General features: G+C 43.2%; 1 protein-coding gene across 3 annotated transcripts in view; it reads left to right on the forward strand.

Moving 5' to 3' along the window:
- SDK2 (sidekick cell adhesion molecule 2) overlaps positions 1 to 19,455 on the forward strand; it is a 407,043-nt gene extending 387,588 nt beyond the window's left edge. For all 3 annotated transcript variants that reach the window (XM_087925011.1, XM_087925012.1, XM_087925013.1), the window contains 5 exons: positions 4,124 to 4,288; positions 4,430 to 4,570; positions 11,427 to 11,565; positions 11,701 to 11,827; positions 17,196 to 19,455. In XM_087925011.1, coding sequence (XP_087781137.1) covers positions 4,124 to 4,288; positions 4,430 to 4,570; positions 11,427 to 11,565; positions 11,701 to 11,827; positions 17,196 to 17,549 — 926 coding nt within the window. In that variant the 3' untranslated portion in view covers positions 17,550 to 19,455. The remainder of the gene's footprint in view (positions 1 to 4,123; positions 4,289 to 4,429; positions 4,571 to 11,426; positions 11,566 to 11,700; positions 11,828 to 17,195) is intronic.
- The last annotated feature ends 500 nt before the right edge of the window (positions 19,456 to 19,955 follow it).

The raw sequence follows: 19,955 nt of genomic DNA on the forward strand, positions 1-19,955 counted from the left end.
CTTTCTTACCTTGAGCCCCGTTTCTTCCAGAAGATCTCTAAATGAGTAATTTATTTGGGTGTGTTCTTCTGCTACCTCTGGATCAGAAATGATTGAATAATCTAGTCAAAGAAGAGATGAGATGGAATTATTTTTTCCTTATGAAAAAACTAGACAAAAATGGTAAATTAAGCAAAGGTCAGTTTCTTCCATGAGTAACATCATATATTCATATAAGGTGTTAATATTCATTAGTAGTTCTTTCATAGCACAGTTATTCTAGCTGCACACATTTTGGAAATTAACTTTTCTGGTTCTTGATGTCATAACAATTGTGAGCTGCTTAAGTAACTTGAAACTGAATATCCAGACCTGGGAATTTCTTTCTGAATACATTAAACTAATATATTTCAAATCTCTCCGTAATGTGGAATGACAAATTAAAGGCACTTTTCCCCCATTGATGCATTTGCCTCTTTCCAGCCAAAAATCTCATTGGATGAATTTACTTTTTGGGAGTCTTCCTCTCCCAAAGGATACAGTATACTCAGCTTTCTCCTCCTCCCTTTTATAAGAGGATAATTCCGGGAAATGAAATGTTCAGCTAAAAGGGATGATTGATGAACCCAGAGGCCAGGAATTGAGTACATACAAGGACATAAATCACCCAACTGCTTTGAAAGAGACTTGGGGCTTCCTTTTTTAATAAAGCTGCTGCAAAATAACTGTCTTTCACAGACCTCAAAATGAGCAGATGTCAGGGCATGGAGGTTATTAATTGTCATTAAGTCTAGAATGCTTATCAAAGAATGTGTGAAAGACTGACAGTACTTATCCTGACACAGAAAGTTAACAGTACCTGTAATGGATTATTGATGTGCACATATGAATTTTGCTAATATTGTACACAGCCAAAGGAACCAAAACTGAACAAAGATGCAGCCACATTAATAGAGAGATATCATTCCTAAGCCAGAGATTGTGGGTTCAACTCCCATCTGGGGTGCGTGGAAAGAAACTCAGGCAACTGTGGCAGAGAGCAGGCTGTCAGAATAGAGCCTCGAGTACCACAAAGTACCACACAACTGTCAACTTAGGAATGATTTACAAGTTGACACAATCATTTTAGCATCCTGAATGAAACAGGATGTCATTAGAATTGAAAGCATCGTAAGTGAAGAGAATCATAATTGATCTTCTGATCTTTGCACCCCATATATTTTCCAGCTTCATAATTTTCCTTTCTAATTCCATTCTCACATTCATTTATCCTGAATCTCTTTTCTGAACTAGCTTTTACTTTCTCTTTTTATACAAATCCCTCTTTACAGTTCTTATTCTTTTTTTTCAATGATATCATTATGGATTCTTTCCCCCTTCCCAGAGAAATCAAATTACTTCTGAGCATTTATTTGTGTTCATCCTGCTTCTTCTTGCATCCCATTGTCTTCAGCACACCATCAATTTTTAGACTTTAAACTCCTTGGAGTGCAACCTATTTAAATTTGGATGCCACTCTGGATTTTCAGAAGAAATAGAGATCATATTGCTTCCTCTCCATGTAATATAGAAGTCGAGTTTTGAAGTCTTGCTAGTATAACAGAAAGAACTACCAAGAGAGACTGAGGAATCATTCAATTCTATAGAGACTAAGTGCCACTCATACCCCTAAACTTTAACCAGCTTTATTTTGCTTTTTTTTTTTAATTTAAATGATTTTTATGGCTCTACCTAGTGCCTTCCGTGTTCTAGTTGTTGACACATTGTACAAAGGATGGCCAGGGGAAAATAAAGTGTTTAACATGGGAGGAAATACAGGTAGTGCTCAACCCATTTGTTTGATGACTGTTAAAAGTTACAACAGCCTGAAAAAGTGACTTATGACTGTTTTTCACCCTTATGACCATTGCAGCATGGTCGTGATCAAAATTTGGATGCTTATCATCACCTGGCTTATATTTATGCTGATTGCAGTGTCTTGGGGGTCACGCCTTTTGCCACCTTCTGACAAGCAAAGTCAATGAGGGAGCCGGATTCACTTAATAACCGTGTTACTAATTTAACAACTCTACTGATTCACTTAACAACTGTGGCAGGAAAGGTCATAAAATGAGGCAAAACTCACTTAACGACTGTCTCATTTAGCAATGGAAATTTGGGGCTCAGTTGCGATCATAACAACTGCCAATAAAAGCAGTATCTTAGGAAAGACCAAAGATTTCTACAAGAAAGAAAAAAGGAAAAAGAACGAAAGAATTCTTTTATTGGCCAGGTGTGATTGGACACACAAGGAATTTGTCTTGGTACAAATACTTTCAGTATACATAAAAGAAAAGATACATTCATCAAGAGTCAAGAATCATAAGGTGTCATCATTAAGTGTCATCACTTAATGATAGTCATAGGGTACAATAAGCAATCAAATCATACTAGGAAACAGTCAATATAAATCGTAAGGATACAAGCGACAAAGTTACAGTCATACAGTCACAAGTGAGAGGGGATAAGGAGTGATGAGAAGATTAACAGTAATAGTAGTGCAGACCTTGTAAATAGTTGAAGGGAATTATTTGTTTAGCAGAGTGATGGCGTTCGGGAAAAAACTGTTCTTGTGTCTAGTTGTTCTGGTGTGCAGTGCTCTATAGCATCGTTCTGAGGGAAGGAGTTGAAACAGTTTATGTCCGGGATATGAGAGATCTGTAAATATTTTCACAGCCCTCTTTTTGACTCGTGCAGTATACAGGTCCTCGATTGAAGGCAGTTGGCAGTAATTGTTTTTTCTACAGTGCTAATTCCTCTCTGAAGTTCATGTCTGTCTTGTTGGGTTGCAGAACTGAATCAGACAGTTACAGAGGTGCAGTTGACAGACTCAATAATTCCTCTGTAGAATTGAATCAGCAGATTCTTCGGCAGTTTGAGCTTTCTGAGTTGGGGCAGAAAGAACATTGTTCGTTGTGCTTTTTTGATGACATTTTTTGATGTTAGGTGTCCATTTTAGATCATGTGATATAGTAGAACCTAGAAATTTGAAGGTCTTTACTGTTGATACGTGTTGTCTAGTATCGTAAGAGGTGGTAGTATGGGAGGGTTTCTTCTAAAATCTACCACCATTTCTACGGTTTTGAGTATGTTCAGTTCCAGATTGTTCCGGTTACACCATGAGGCAAGTTGTACAACCTCCTGTCTGTATGCAGATTCATCATTGTCTCAAATGAGACCAATCACTGTTGTGTCATCAGAAAGTTGATCTGAGGAAATTAATCTGGATTTCTAAAGATTGAAGCTGAACTTCCTTTTCCTTTTCCATCTCCATGGCATTTATCCCATGGGTAAATAGAAGCCCCATACATTAATTTTTAATGTTGGTCCCTGTTAATCATGTGCAGCAATCTATCTGGCTACTAAAGCTATAAGGTAGTCCTCCAATAAAGAATGTATAATGTAAGTACCATGATGCTTCAGCAGACAGCTGTACAATGCAGATAACTCATAAATCATATAAATATGTTTCCTCCTGCCATGTAGGTCAAATATACAGGCCTGTGCTAAAACAAAATCATAGGCACATCCTCTTTGTGACTCCTCTTTGTTGCTTAAACTAATCAGCAGAAATTCTAAAATGTTCTAGTGAGTTTATAAGGTAAATCTTCCATCTAAGACATCCCTGTGCATCTTCTATGAATTACACAGTTTGAGGAGACAACATGATCTATATTCTCAACTGGCTGCAACTGCAACTAATTAAAAGTAAATCTTTCTAGAGAACTATGAACCTGCTGTACAATGACATTTTCACAACTGTTGTGGGACTCTGCTCACTGCTATTTGGAATTGGCATTCCTTTTGATTTTTTAAATCCCTATATATATATCTATTCTGCATGCAAGAATATTTTGGACAAATTGAAATTAAAATATCAAGTATTTTTTTAAAAGTAAAGATTCCTGTTGTACAAAACAAACAAATGCCGCAATTAATTGCATAAACAAATTGCTTGCATGTTTCTGTCATTATTTTTAGAACTGGGACCCTAAAGTCACTTTCCAGCCCATAGGACACCATTCTCCTACATCTGACATGTATTTGTGTATTCCTGTGTTTCTGCATTTCATATTGCAACTTTACTGATCTCTTTCTCTTCCAGATGAGGGATTGTGGGACATTCTCATAAAGGATATTCCCAAAGAAGTGACTTCTTACACTTTCAGCATGGATATTCTGAAGCAGGGTGTCAGCTATGATTTTCGAGTCATTGCCGTCAATGACTATGGCTATGGGACACCTAGCAGTCCATCTCCTTCAGTATCAGGTATTAAGGATAGAATCTAACTTCTGTCACGCCAACATGCTTTGAACTAACCTTTAAGTAAAAACTATAGGAAACAATGTGCATGGGGCACAGGTATCCCTATAGGAAAAAAATTACTTGATTCCTCTTCCTGTTTTGCAGCTCAAAAAGCCAATCCCTTCTATGAAGAATGGTGGTTTCTGGTGGTCATTGCTTTGGTGGGACTCATCTTCATCCTCCTCCTAGTCTTTGTCCTTATCATTCGTGGGCAGAGTAAGAAGTATGCCAAGAAATCTGATTCAGGTGAGTACCAGCATCGTCTCAAGCCTTCATTTGCCATAAGCAGGAGTTTTCCACTGAGGGCACTACACATCAAATAGCCATCCATACATCCATCAAGCTTGTGTGCCACCAAATTGGTAGAAACTCACAGCAGCTTGCAAGAAATTAACAAAAACACCCAAACCAATTTAAAAGTCCAGGGTAAATATAAAGATAATTATTTAACCAATCAAAATTACAAGGTGATGGTAACAAATTATTCCAGCAAATTTTCTTTGGAAAGATGCCCTCTTCGATACTTTATAAAACATGAGAAGGGGTGGGGTAAATCTTAATCCTTAAAAGGATGGTATTTCATAAGGCTGACACAGCAGTTGAGAAGTGGGACCACCTGGTCTCCATTCCCCTTATTTCACAAAAGTGTAGTAGGATCAAAAGTTTCTCCTGAGAAATACATACTGGCCAGGACAATTTGGATAGGAGAAAGTAATCCAGTAGGTACCTAAATACCAAGTCATATAAAGTTTTATATGTCAAAGCCAGCACTTTGACCCAAAGTAGTAACCAATGTAGAACCTAAAGCATCTTTATAGTCTCCTTGGAATAAGTAATATCCATCAGATACCAAACCATTGCATTTTGCACCAGTTGCAGTTTCGGGGTTGCCTTCAAATGCAAGATTCAAGATGTTCGTGTTTCTATCAGCAAAATGCTGTGTCAAATAATCTCAGTGACTACAGAGGAGTTCTCCCTGTTAAACCCATCTCCAATAGGGAATTGGCAATGCTAATGAAAGCTATTGATTTTGTGACCATATTAACTGTATCTATTTAGCTAAATTCCTGAACACTTCAGTGGTAAGCATTACTTTCTTGTAAAGATAAGTCACATATAAAAAAAAAGTTCACTGTAGGTGATCTGAATGCTTTGGAACTTATCTTTAAAAAATCCTCAAGCAATTCTTAACATAGCCAATGCAATTTGCACACACCTGTCATTTTTTCCCCTCTTCTGCCTTACACAAAATCCACCTTGTAGCACAGAGCATCATCTCCACTGGCCGGCTCTAGTGCTCCACAATCTTGGTCACAGTTCTCCAAGTGAGCACGAGCAGAAATTACCATGCACTGTCTCTTAAAATAGTCGTGTAAAGCTTTTATTGCTGGGAAGTGATCCTTCCCCAAATCCCCTCATTGAGGAGGTAAATGCTAGGAATCCCAAAAGGGCTCAGCACCCACATTTCAGGATTGGGAATACTGAGAGATAATTAATGGCTTGTTCTTAATTAGGAAATTGATGCTGATTTCCTTAAAAAAATATTTTGCAGTACTTGCTGTAAATCCTTAATTTCATTTAGCACATTCCTATTTACCCCAATTACTCTGTGTTATTCCTGTGTAGGATCAAGAAGAGGTAAATAATAAGAAATAGTATGAGAATTATTGTTGTAGTTGAGCAATGAGAGGCTAGACCAGGGCTTGGGTGCAACAAGACTTTATTGTAGCAATAAAGGACTGAACGTGTTAACCCTGCCTGGAGCAGGCTCACAGCGATCAGCAACTGGCCGGACCCTGCAGCTGGCTTTTATAGCCGGCTGGCGAGGGAGGCCAGCCAATGAGGGACAGCAAACGCCCCCGCAGCATGAACGGACCTGGGTGGGGACTTTGGCAAGTTCCAGGGACATAACACCCCTTCCCCCAAGATGCGAACACGCATAGTCACTTAAATAAGCGGGCGGTCTGTGCTGGCGCCCCGAGCGCCGTAACTCCAGTGAGTTACCAAGTGTCTCAGAGTTCAAGGCAACCGGTGGGGTTGGTGATGGGGTGCAGCCTCGCCCTGAGGGTTGCACAGGCACCGGTGTTGTGCTTATGTTTGGTGATGTCGTGGCCCCGTCTACTGGTTCTGGTGGCAGACCCGTTGGGCAGTCCCGGTCTACTGCCTGCTCTCCTGGTCCGGGCGGTGGTGGTGGAGCAACTCTGGCGTGGTCTTCGGTGGGAGCTTGGTGTGGCACCTGGGGGTCGACCTGAGCCCACGATCCGACATTGGCGAAGGTACCCTGTCGCTTCCTTAGCTGGTCCAGGTGTCTTCTCCAGATGCGGCCGTCTTCCAGCTGTACTCGGTACGACCGGGGACCGGTGATGGCTACTATCACTCCTGGAATCCACAGCGGGTCTCCGGCATAGTTCCTTGCAAATACATGTTCCTGCAAGACAAAATCTCTGACCCCCGTCGTTGAAGCGAGAGGGGTGTCAGGGCAATAATGAGGGTGGAGCCTATCCAACACAGTTCTTAGGCGTCTACCCATTAGCAGTTCAGCAGGGGATTTGTTGGTGACCATGCAAGGGGTCGAGTGTTGGCTTAGCAAGAAACGGGAGAGTCTGTGATGCCAATCTTCTTTGCTGAATCTGGCTAACGCTTCTTTTGTGGATCTAACGGCTCTCTCCGCCAGTCCGTTGCTGGCAGGATGGAAGGGAGCCGTGAAGATATGTCGGATACCAAGATTTGTGGCAAAACGGCTAAATTCTGTTGAGGCAAACTGGGGGCCGTTATCCGAAACTATGGTATCTGGTAGCCCGTGTGTTACGAATAGGCGAGTTAGAGCCTTGGTAACTGCTAGCGTGGTGGTCGTGGATAGTTGGGCCACATCGATCCATTTAGAGTATGAATCTACGACCACCAGGAAGGTTTTGCCGTGTATTGGACCCGCTAAGTCAATGTGTAGCCTTGACCAAGGCGCGTTGGCGCTCTCCCACTTTGTGGGGGTGGTGACAGGAGGGGATGGTCTGGATTCCTGGCAGGGCTGGCATGAGCTTACCCACTTGACGATGTCGTCGTCCAAACCAGGCCACCAGGCGTAGCTCCATGCCAACGCCTTCATCCGGACGATGCCCGGGTGGCCCTCGTGTAGTGCCTCTAAGACTGGTGTGCGAAGTGAGGCCGGAATAACAACCGGTGCCCCACAACAGGCAGCCCTGTATGCTAGACAGCTCCTGTTGGCGGGTCTTAAAAGGTGTGAATTCGGCTGAGAGGTTAGAACCCGGCCACCCCCTCCTCACCCAGTCTAGTACCTGGGCGATGGTTTTGTCCGTCCTGGATTTGGTGGCATGTCGAGGGCGGTGACAGGAAGGTCGAGCTCGGTGACATCGAAGATGGCATGGACCGGGCTGGGTCTTCTGCTGGAGCTGGCAGGGGGCAGCGGCTGAGGGCGTCTGCGTGGCTTAGCGTTTTTCCTGGGCGGTGGATGAGCTTGTACGAATAAGCCGCCAGGAACAAGGTCCACCTTGTCATTCTGGGAGACAACACTTGGGGAGTCTGCTTGTCTCCGGAAAGAAGACCCAGGAGAGGCTTGTGGTCCATGATTAGCTCAAAGTTGTGGCCAAACAGGAATTCATGAAATTTCTTAATCAGGCCACAGCGGCTAAAGCCTCCTTGTCGATCTGACTATAGTTACGCTCTGTTGCTGAGAGCGTTCTGGAAAAGAAGGCAATTGGTGCCTCAGAGCCGTTGGGTAGTCTGTGGCTTAATATGGCGCCAATCCCAAAAGGGGATGCATCCGCGGCTAGTACCAGTGGGAGGTGTGGGTCAAATTGAATAAGGACCGCGTCAGATGTGAGCAGTGACTTGACTGCACGAAAAGCAGTGTCTTCCTTGTGTCCCCAGTGCCAAGGTGCTTTTTTATCTAAGAGCCTGTGTAAGGGCTCTGCTACTGATGCCTTGTGAGGCAGAAATGATGCATAAAAGTTCAATAATCCCAAAAAGGCTTGGAGCTCGGCTTTAGTGGTTGGCGTGGGTGCCTCATGAATTGCCTTGACCTTGGACTCTAGGGGGTGAATGCCTGAGGCATCAATTTTATAGCCCAGAAAGTCCACCTGTCTAGTGGCAATGGCACATTTTTCCTTTTTTAATTTGAGGCCATGCTGTCTGAACCTGTCTAACACTGCTCTGACTCTCTGGAAGAGTTGGGGTCTGTCCCTGGCCGAGACCAATATGTCGTCGAAGTAGGGTACTACGCCAGGGAGGCCCTGTAGTATACGCTCCATGAGGGATTGAAGATGCCGGGGCAACACTTACGCCAAACTGGAGACGCTTGCACCGGAATGCACCCCTGTGGGTCACAATGGTCTGCAGTTCGGCTGTTTGGTTGTCAACAGGGAACTGTTGATACGCTTGCGACATGTCCAATTTGGCAAAAATGTTGCCAGGCTCAAAGGTATGTAATAAATGTTGAATGACCGGTACTGGGTATGCGCTAACTTGTAGAAAGCGGTTGATTGTTGTTTTGTAATCTGAACAAATTCTCAGGCTGCCATCCTTTTTAAGGGGTGTGACAATTGGCGTCTCCCATTTGGCGAAGTCTGTTGGTTCAATGACCCCTTGCTTTAACAATTTATCAAGTTCTGTGTCTAGTTTAGGCCGAATGGCGAATGGGACTCTGCGCGGTTTCAGCCGGACTGGAATCGCTTGGGGGTCAACTGCAAATGATATGGGGGTACCATTATAACACCCTAACTCATTGCTGAATACGTCTGAGTAGTCATTGAATAAGGAGTCAGTGTCAGAAGCTGAGACAGCATGGACTCCTGTTAACCCTAGGCCGAGGTAGGGGAACCAATCAAGCCCCAGAAGACTGGGGAGGTTGCCGTTAACTACCACTAGAGGCAGGTGGCCTTTGAAAGCTTTAAAATTAACAAGGAACTTGCCTTTGCCGAGTACTGGGATGTCTTTTCCCTGATAATCCCTCAAGGAGATCTGGCACTTCTGGAGCTGGTTTCTGGAGAGCCTGGGCTGGATTCTCTTGAGGGTGCTCCAAGAGATGATTGAGAGCGCTGACCCCGTGTCAACCTCCATACGACAAGGTTTACCTTCTAACAAAATGGAGAGTGTTATTTTACTAATAGAGTGACAGGTGTGGTTAGCATGGTAGCAAGTGTGACAATTTAGTACTTGCCTTTGGGACCCAGAATGGGAAAAAGAAGGAACCTTTTGTGCTGAGTTGTGCGCGGCCTGGCAGACTCTAGCGATGTGGCCTTTTTTGTGGCAATGGTTACAGATGGCACCCTTGAATTTGCACGTAGCTCTCGAGTGAGGTCCGCCACAGGATAGGCACAGGATGATGTGTTTGGGTGCGCTGTTGGTTTCTTGCCTGGCTCCTGCCTGTGGTTGTTTGGCATGGGTGAGGCGGTGGATGTCTGTTTGATCGTTAGGGTCGTCCTCGTTGACTACCTCTTCTGAATGAACGGTGGTGCAGCTTTGTTTGGGAACGGGGCCTTGGATTTCAGTGGCGGACTGTGTTGCCAGCTCTGCAGCCAAGGCTTCCTCGACGGCCTGGGATAGGTTGAGGTCCTTCCTGGCGAGTAGTCGCCTCTGGAGGTGAAGGTCTTTGACCCCGCAGACGAGCTGATCGAGGAGCATGTCATCAAGATAGTTCCCGAACCCGCAGTGGAGGGCTGCAGTCCTCAAGGCGGCCATATATTGATTGACGGTTTCCTTTTCCGCTTGCTTCCTCATCCGGAAGGTGAAACGCCTTGCAATTTGCGAGGGTCTGGGGGAGTAATGGTTGGTGAGAATCTCTAGCAATTCTGGCCAGGGGACATTTTTTAACTCACGTGGAGCGACGAGTGCTGTGGCGGTATCAAAAACGATGGCCCCGCAATAACTGAGGAAGAATGACTTTTTTCTGTGCTCCCCAGCATCAGCTAGACCGATAGCGTCGATGTAGTGGTTAAAACGATTCTTGTATGACTCCCATTTTTCTTCTTCCGGCTTGAACGGTGGGAAGGCTGGGTTGGAGTTCATGATGAGGACTCCTGCGTGATGTGCTGTTGAGAAATCTCTCTGGGACAACAAATGGCACTTGTGCTCTTGTCAGGCTAGTGACTACAGCTCTGGAGAGGCTCCACAGACCTCTCTGCTCTCTCTCTGGGCTACAATTGGGGCTAAGCTGCAACGGCTGTTGGCAGCGTTTTGAAATTCGCGCTCCTGGAGAGCGTAGGCGGTGATGGCTTGCTGCCTCTGATAGCGCTTTGAATTTCGCGCCTGCGTAAGTGTCAGTAGCTCGGAATAACAGCACCGCGCTGTATTCCGGCAAGAAATCCAAACGACAGCCGTTTGAATTTTGCGCTCTTTTTGTGCTGAGCGGCTGCGGCTCGCAGCGCTTCACTTTCCTCTGTAGCTTGCTAACAAGCGGCTACAGACGCTATTACTTTCGCTCTTGCTGACCGAGCTCTCCAGCGGTGCAGCTGCGGTTCAGCGGTTTTAGTGATTTCAGCTGTTGCGAATTGCCTCTGGTAGCCATCCCATCCTCGTCGCCAGTGTTGTAGTTGAGCAATGAGAGGCTAGACCAGGGCTTGGGTGCAACAAGACTTTATTGTAGCAATAAAGGACTGAACGTGTTAACCCTGCCTGGAGCAGGCTCACAGCGATCAGCGACTGGCCGGACCCTGCAGCTGGCTTTTATAGCCGGCTGGCGAGGGAGGCCAGCCAATGAGGGACAGCAAACGCCCCCGCAGCATGAACGGACCTGGGTGGGGACTTTGGCAAGTTCCAGGGACATAACAATTATATTAAAATTATAGTACAAAATGTTGTCCTGGGTGCAAAGCCTGTATGAACAATGTAAGAGATTAAAGTCAGGAAATTGTGCCTTACATTGTGTTAACAGGGATATTTATCTCACTCACTCAGCATCAAATGATAGCTCATAGAGGGGAGTTAGGTCTTGTTTTTCGCTGATGACTCACAATTTAAAAAAATCAGAAAGTTTAGAACAAACTTCTGAAATTCGTTCTTTGGGGGAGAAAGGAGCCTCTGTGCTCTAAATCAAAGAGACTCCAAATTACTAACAGCTTCTGTTCTTGTTTCCCTCACCCTGTTTCAGGGAGCAACTCCAAGTCAAATGCACTTAGCCACGGTGAAATGGTCAGCCTGGATGAGAGCAGCTTCCCTGCTCTAGAACTGAACAATCGACGCATGTCAGTAAAAAATTCCTTCTGCAGGAAGAATGGAATATATACAAGGTACCAGAGGCTTCCAGGCTCATGAGAAGAAGCGGGTGTAGGGGGTAAACAAATCTGGGAGCGGCTCCTTGCTCTTCCATTCAAAACTGGCTTCCTTCTGAATGACATCTCACGAGTTTCTGTGTCTCTCCTAAGGTCCCCACCACGGCCCAGCCCAGGCTCACTGCACTACTCAGATGAAGATGTGACAAAGTACAATGACCTCATTCCAGCCGAGAGCAGCAGCCTTACTGAGAAGCCTTCAGAAATCTCTGATTCACAAGTAAGCCACGTTAGAAGGGGAGAAGTTTTGGGCTGCAATACTACGGAGAGTCCATTTGAGAGGGACTGAGCACACGCGCTCCAAAATGAGCCTACAGGGATCTCAAGGGGTATAAAGGCACCCCCAAAACAAACTTTTGCCATAAGTGTTAAAAAAAAACACCCCGCTGAATTGTGACAAAATGATATTATCAGAGGATTACATTGCACACAAGTGTTTCAGTTTACTGACTTCCCTGGGCCTGCCCCAACTGAAGGATTTTACTAGGTTTATTGCTAGAAGAAGCCTGGTCATCTATCACCACAAAATAGTTTTTAAATAGATTGGATTGTTTGAATAGAGAAACCTGGTAATTGCCCACTAGAAAAAGTAATTTCCACCAGCTTTCCCACACAAAGTAACTCTGATGGTTCTGTGATCAGTTTCCCCACAAAATAGTAACTGAGCTGGTATAGTTTTGAGACTAGGTGAGCAGTCTCTCTCTCCATCCGAAGCCCCACTTAAATACTAGATTTCCTTCTCTCAAGATTTCACAGCTCTCATGTAGGTTTACTCTGAGGGTTGGTCATGCTCAAGTGTAAAACAGATGTCTGTTTATTTCATATGGTTTTACCACAGCACATGCCAAATAGCTGGCTGTCATAAGGACTGTTTAAAACAGATTGACGAGGCCCAAAATAAGCCAGACATTAGATTTAGACATTTGTTTTAAGGAATGGAACGCTGTGAAACAAATGGGTGTTTTTAAGAAGTGCTTCTTTCCAGTTGTCCTCTACCAGGTACATATACTCTCTTGATTCACTTGTCAAGGCTATAGTTGGGAGTGCCATTGTTAAGTACGTCTCTCTAAAAATCACAACCTCAATTCTATACACAGGAGGCTAATCAGAGAAAGAAGTCCCTAGCCCTGGGTGAAGGGGTCATTGGACACCAACCTGCCTGATTCAGTTCCTGAGTGCAAATTTTATAATATTTTAATCATATGTATTGCCTTTCCTCTTAAGAGTCCAAACTGATGTTTAAAATAGTAAGAATGTGGTGTCATTGCCACAAGCATGTAGCATTAAAAAACGAAAACAGAAATAACTTATCCTAGGATTACGATGTTCCTTGCGTTGCTGATGTATCCTTCTGGGGAAAGGGATACTGATCAGCGGAGGCAGCCGAGTGCCACCAAGGGAGGAAGGAGTACAGGGACATCTGCCTCAGAAACTCAGGATTAGGACACAGGCCATCTTACAGCCAGGCCTTTCTTTTCCTCACACTGTTGCCAATGGCGACAGGCATAGCAAAACAGTTCCTTTCTCCTTTTTTTTTGTCTAAGAACAGAATCTTTGCCAAATGGCCTGGCTCTCAACTAGCCCTCATCACCCCCTAAGGGCAATTAGTAGAGAGAACTGCCATGACAGCCAAACACTCATGCCAGAAGTACATGTAAGGTGCAAATCTCTCCATACATATTCTTCACAGATATCGCAACTAGATATCCTTGGAGCTATCAGCAAAGCTCTGGAATATTCAGAGGACCTTTTTATAAATGCATCAGGTCCCCAGTTTACTCAGATTAACAAAATATGTCATTAATGTCTGAATTATAGTGTTGTTGGAGGAAAAAAACAACCTAGCCCAGGCAAAAAGAACGCCCTTCCAGAAAGATTCCAGAATTGTTGGTTGATCTCAAGGACTTTTTACATGAAAAATAATCCCTTAATCCTGTACAAAGATTCTAGTGACCATGCTGACAAATGTTTATATATGAGTGAATTAAGTTTAGACAGTTACTGTCTACAGAAACGCTTATCTCCCAAAGACAGAAATGAAAGTCAGACTTAGCCATGTCAATAGGGACAAGCTTTGTACATATCAAGGCTGTGCTTTGAAATAAGCTTACCTAAATTCAAATCTTACTGAACTTGTAGCATTTTCTTTTAGGGCGTGCGGTGAAAGGGATTTGAAGAGGAAACGATGATTTGGAGTCATGCCTGTTGCACCTGTCAGCCCCTCTTAAATTAATTCCTAATCTTTGGGAATGGCATGTGAGCCTAAGAGAAGGTGTAGCTTCTTTAAGAACTTGCTTGTTGGTGTCCTGCGTGCTCTCAATCATCTTTCAAATCCAGATCACTGAACTGTTTCCACTTCTATTTCTGTTCTTTAGATTAGGTTTGGCTTCAGCAGGCTCCCCGTGATGTCAGAGAGCATCTGTGGAAGAATCCAAAAACGCCATTTCAAATTGCTGCGGGATTTCCTGGGGGCAACTTATGTTGCAGAAAGCACAGTTGTACTGATTTAGCATGATCCTTGCTGTACGCATATAAGTAGTCCTAGAACTATAACCGTAATGAACCTGCCCATTTACAGCCATGAATTATGATGTATGTATATCATGTTGGTTATTTGACCAACCCAATCTTAACAATCTTTATTGTGGCAGTCATTAAGTGAATGCTGTAGTCTTTAAGACAATGCTGTGGTTGTTAAGTAAACCCATAGAACCAACCATATGGCTGATTTTGCTAGAAACTTGAAACTAAATGGCCTTTATTGGCAAAACCATCATAAAGATGTCATGTGATTGCAGGATACTGCAAATGTATGTAAATGAAGTTTGGTTGCCAAAAGCTCCAAGTGCAGCCACATGACACTTTGAATCCAGGTTATAAGTACCCTCAGGGAGGTTCATTGTAATTTCAAACAGTTGCTAAGCAAACAGTCATAAGTCAAGGACTACCTGATGCGGCCCCAAGATTATCTATAAAATGTAGTGTAATAAATGTGAAGTGAAGCACATAGCATTGGTTTTAAAGGCGTGGAGAGAGGATCACAAAGCTCCTGAGATTGAGGGCTGCAGACTTTCATGACCTCTAAAATTAATATGGCCAGATAGTCCTGTGTTTGAATCCAGACAACCCTCTATTGAAGAGTCACATCCAGGAACTATAAGCATAGTTAATTGCAGATTAAACAGGTACACAAGTCATCTGACCACAGTCTTTTCTATCATGAAGGAATACGTTGCACCACTTTTTAAATGGTAGCTGTTCTAATGCCGCACTTATAGTTAAAATTATCGTATGCACTTCCTCTTTCTTTTAATAACACATAACTTGCCATCAACATATAAAGCAACATGACTGGATACTACATTTTCTGTGAAATGTCATAACTACCTTCTTTTTCTAAAACAAGAAGGTATAAAAAGCTCCCGCTCATGATAGAGCGGGAAGCGTTAAGATTCCACGCTAAAGTGGTTTAGTGACTGATTTATGATGCGAAAATGCCAGTTTATAATCAAAGGCTCGTTTACAGTATGTTCTGGAAGTTCCTTTTGTATTACTTCATCTTCCCTGCATTGCTGCTTAGCTTTGGGCATCTCTGAAATAAAGGGCCTGCACATTTCCCTTCCCATCTCTCTGTTTTAGACATGGGGGAGAGCACACAGTGTCTTTACTTTCTCTCCTTGTTCACCACCTTGGTTTCACTTCTCTCAATCACCTGGATGTCAAGACCTTCTTGTCTCCCACTTCCTTCTCCCTGATGAAATTAGTGCAAATGAGCACCCCCGTTGAGAAACTCTTGGAGCGCTAAGCAAGCTGAAACCTGCAATTTGATCTGTTCCCTAGCTGGGGGATGGGGGAGGGGGGCGCGATTCTCATGAAAGATCTCCATTGTGCGCCTGCAAACTGAGAAGCTGAATTCAATTAACGAGAACAGAGGCAGAGTTGAAAGGGGGAAAATGTGCCAAGTTTGCCCTGCCCTGCCCGATTCTTTTTCTTTTCTTCCCTCTATAACATTCTTTAAAATACAGATGTTCTCAGAGAATAAATATTCCATTACCAGCAGATGACTTTTAATACTAGAAAGTTCTTACTGTCGGGAAATTTATTCTTAGTCCTGGGTTGGATCTCTCTTTGGTACGTTTCCATATGTTACTTCTTGTCCTGCTCTCAGGTGTTTTGGAAAATAGATTGACCCCCACTTTTCCTTGTAGAAGCCCTTTTGATATTGGGACACCCCTTAGACACTATGTCACCCCAGTCCTTATTTTCATTAAATTAGACAGACCCAATTCCTTCAACCATTCTTCATTTGTTTTAGCCTTCGGTCCCCTAATTAGCTTTGTTGCTCTTCTTTGCGCTCTTTCTAGACTAGAATCTCAACATCTTTTTTATATTGTGGTGACCAAAACTGGATGCGGTATTCCATGTGTGGTCTTACCAAGGCCTTATATAGTTGTGTTAACACTTCATGTGATCAGAATAGAATAGAATAGAATAGAATAGAATAGAATAGAATAGAATAGAATAGAATAGAATAGAATTCTTTATTGGCCAAGTGTGATTGGACAGATTGATTCTATCCTTCTGTTAATGCAGCCTAGGGCTGCAATGGCTTTGTTTTGGCAGCTGCATGCAGCATACTACTAGAGTACAGCCTTCCAAATTACCATTTTAATAGCCAAATTATTCCAGTTTTCTGAAATGTTCAATGCTAAAAGTGCACTGTAGGGCAAAGGGGTTGGATTAGGAGCAGGTAGATCCAGATTCTACTCAGTAATGGAAAGTTACCAGGTGTCTTTGGGCCAGTCACACTCAGTCTAACCTGCCTCACGGAGTTGTTCTTTAAAAGAAAATTGGAGTGCGATGTGAGAATGAAAGGGTTTCCATATTAATAATGAAAAGTAAACTGTTCCTTACAAGCTATCCAACAGTCCATCTATAATTATAAATATATTTTTAAAAATAAATAGTATGTATTCGATATAAAATATTCCCCAAATGGCTAATAATTTAAGAATACAATTATAGAAAAGTATAAAAGGCCAATTATAGGCAAGGTAATAAAAAAGTATGAAAGGCCCAACAAAGTTACTGTGATGTAGTGTAGCGTAGTATATAGTGCATATTTGTCTAGAAAAAAGAATCCATAGATGGCATAATATTGTGGAAATGTTCTATGTTGTTACTTCTAACTTTCCAGGTTGTTTTTTAAAAATATCTAGAGAAATGTCACATAATTTATCTGAGTTCACAGACTGATTGATGTGTGATAAAAAGTTTTATATTGCCTTTAGCCTGTGGCGGGGTCATTTGACATCATACCAAGTGTGACTTTGTTCTGCCTAAAGAGCAGATGCAGGCCTTGGCTCAGTCATTGATTTTCTTTCTACCCAGAAGGTGATTAGCTTCTCTATCTCAGGGATGTCAAACATGGGGCCCATGGGCCACATATGGCCCGCCTAGGCCACGCCCACTCCAGCTCCTGATATTGGACTCAGACTCAGAGTACCTCACGGAATAGTCACAATACAGCCCACAATGCAATTTGACACCCTTGCTCTGACCATTTTTTTTTCCATCTCCCTCCACAGGGAAGTGATAGTGAGTACGAAGTGGATCAGAACCATCAGAAAGCCCATTCTTTTGTCAACCATTACATCAGCGACCCAACTTACTACAACTCATGGAGGCGCCAGCAGAAGGGCATCTCTCGGGCTCAAGCCTACAGTTATACAGAAAGTGACTCTGGAGATCCTGACCATTGCCCTATGTCCAACAGCACCAGTACCCAACAAGGCAGTCTCTTCCGACCCAAACCCAGTAGGACTCCAACCCCACAAACTCCAGTCAATCCACCTAGTCAGCAGAGCACTCTCTACCGACCACCCAGTAGCCTTGCCCCTGGGTCCAGAGCCCCTATCGCTGGGTTCTCTTCCTTTGTTTGATGGGTCTAAAAGAAAGAAAGAAAGAAGAAGAAAAAGGGGTAACAACAAAAAAGGATGGATTTAATAACAACCATGACTTTTGGGTCCAGGTGTGTTACTTTTCAGAAGTAATGTGATGTTGTTGGAGACAATCAGGCATAACCGAGTTTGAATTCAGTGACGGCTCCTGTTTCTAATATTGCACAGTGCTCCTCAAAGGAATTCATCTGTCTGCAGATGAACATCTGGAGCAAAATAGGAGATAAGCTTGTTTTCAGGCCTCTTGTTGAAAGAAGGGTGGAAGGCAACAGGGTAAAACTGGGAGCCTCGAAGCTAAGAGGACATTTGGTATTATAGTCACACCTCCCTGCAGATCAGTTTTCTAGAAAGAGGTGGGGGGGGAATGTAAGTTGATGTTTCTCAGAATAGTTTATTGGGGTTTGATTTGTTTGTTTTGTCCTCCAACCAAAGCTTTCCTCGGAGGGGAACGGGTTAGGGCTCTGCGAGCTGTAAATAGGAGCCAGTTGAATTGCTACAGTCAATGCTCTATATGCTAGATGCAAGGGTGAAGCTCAAAGGATTTGTCAGTGTGAATACGCTCCTGGTGGCTAGCAGCTGGCCAATAAGAAATGGAGGACTGCAGAGACTCACCATGGCCACGCCATGCCACGGCAACAGTTGCAGGGAGCCAGGACAACTTTGAAAGGCTTCCCGGACTGATGCTACCTTGAAAGAACCAGAGGGAGTTAAGTGGGAGGAGCAGCAACCACACTCAGGCCACCTTCTTCCATTCACACAGCTAGAGGCTATGCAGAATTTAGGTGAGCTCAACGGTGCTGACTAGACTCTGTACTGTATCATTTTTGTTTCTGTGCATTTTGTGCGACAACGGGAGAGAGTACATTTGAGAATGGTTGGAGAAAACATTGCAGCATTCAGAAGAACTGTGATACTGTCACTGGGCAACCGGTGCTCTTGGTATATCTCCTCTACTGATAGTGGTCTTCCTCTCGTATTGTGGGAGAAGTATGCATCTGCATCCAACCAAGCCTCAAGACATTTACCCCCACCCCACCCCACATGGTTGGATGGTGTCTCCACACCCTCATGTCTTCTCAGATCCTTTCCCCCCCTCCATTCACTTCACTGGGCAAGGAGGAAAGAAGGAAAGGGAGAAAACCTGATCCAAATCAAATGCAATTTGAAGGCACAAAATACAGGCAGGGGCTATATCAGGTACGAGATATACATGCGCTAAAAACTCAATTCTGCAGAGCCCTCTTTGCATTGGATCATTTCAGGGAGTTGTTCTATGGCTTCATTGCAGTGTTTGCCCCTCTGGTTTCAAAAGTAAAGCTCTCTTACAGGTCCATGGAACTGGAAAGTTTCTCCCCATATTCTTTTAAGGGATTTTTTTAAAAATATTCACAACCCACAAATATTAGGATGAGGAGAGGGAGTGGAACTGAACGAGGGACAAAATACATTGAAAGTTACAGTTCTCCCTTTTTTGCTTTTTAAAAAAAAATATTTTAGTGCAAGGGTCAGATAAAAGTTATTTTTGTTTCTAAGCATCTAATAGAGTATATATATATATATATACATACACAGAGAGAGAAACACAAACACACACACATACACACAGAGTGCCTATTGAGTCTCAAGATCTGCAGCGGCCATATTTTTTTTTTTCTAATAGAGTTTTGGGCCAGAGCAAGAAGTCCAGGAATAATTGGGGAAAGGGGGAAAGAGAAAAAGGGTGACCATTCCACTTTTGTTGGGTTATCTTCTTTCCTTGGCTATAGCTGTCTTCATTATATTCCCTCCACCTCACCCCATGCCTTTATTTGCACATTGTTTTCCAAGCCTGGTTTACAAAGCATTGAACTGGCACATTGGGTCCTTTTAATAAAGAATCAAACTGCAATTTGAATGGTTTTATGGTTCTTTCACCTTTTGAACTAACCGTCTCATAACAAGCTGTTCAATCATAAAATGAGTTGTGTTTTTTTTCCAGGAAGGATCGTAAACTTCTGCCTATTTGAAGAAGCAAAATAGTTTAATCATGGAAAAGGATCTTCAGGCCATCATGTGGATGCTTTGAAACTTGGTGACCTGATTTAATCCAAAAGATGAATAAACATTCTCATAAGCCTAATGTGTACCATTGAAGATATTAAAACAAGCAGAGCAACTATTAATTACACCAGTATTTTTTAAATTTGGCAACTTTAAGATCTGGGGACTTCAACTCCCAGAATTCCAAATCCAACTAGTTTACATCTTTCTGTTCATGATAGCTGATTTCTAGAGCAGAAGCTTGTCAAGAAATTTGAAGTTCAGAAGTTCATTTGGTAGCCTAATTCATAGCCCTTCCGTGTTTCCTTTAAAGACGCTATCAGAGCAGCTTCCTTGTTTTGAACAAAA

This window comes from Pseudonaja textilis, chromosome 2 (assembly GCF_049901715.1).
Source record: "Pseudonaja textilis isolate UNSWEBS1 chromosome 2, rPseTex1.2, whole genome shotgun sequence".
Lineage (NCBI taxonomy): Eukaryota > Metazoa > Chordata > Lepidosauria > Squamata > Elapidae > Pseudonaja > Pseudonaja textilis.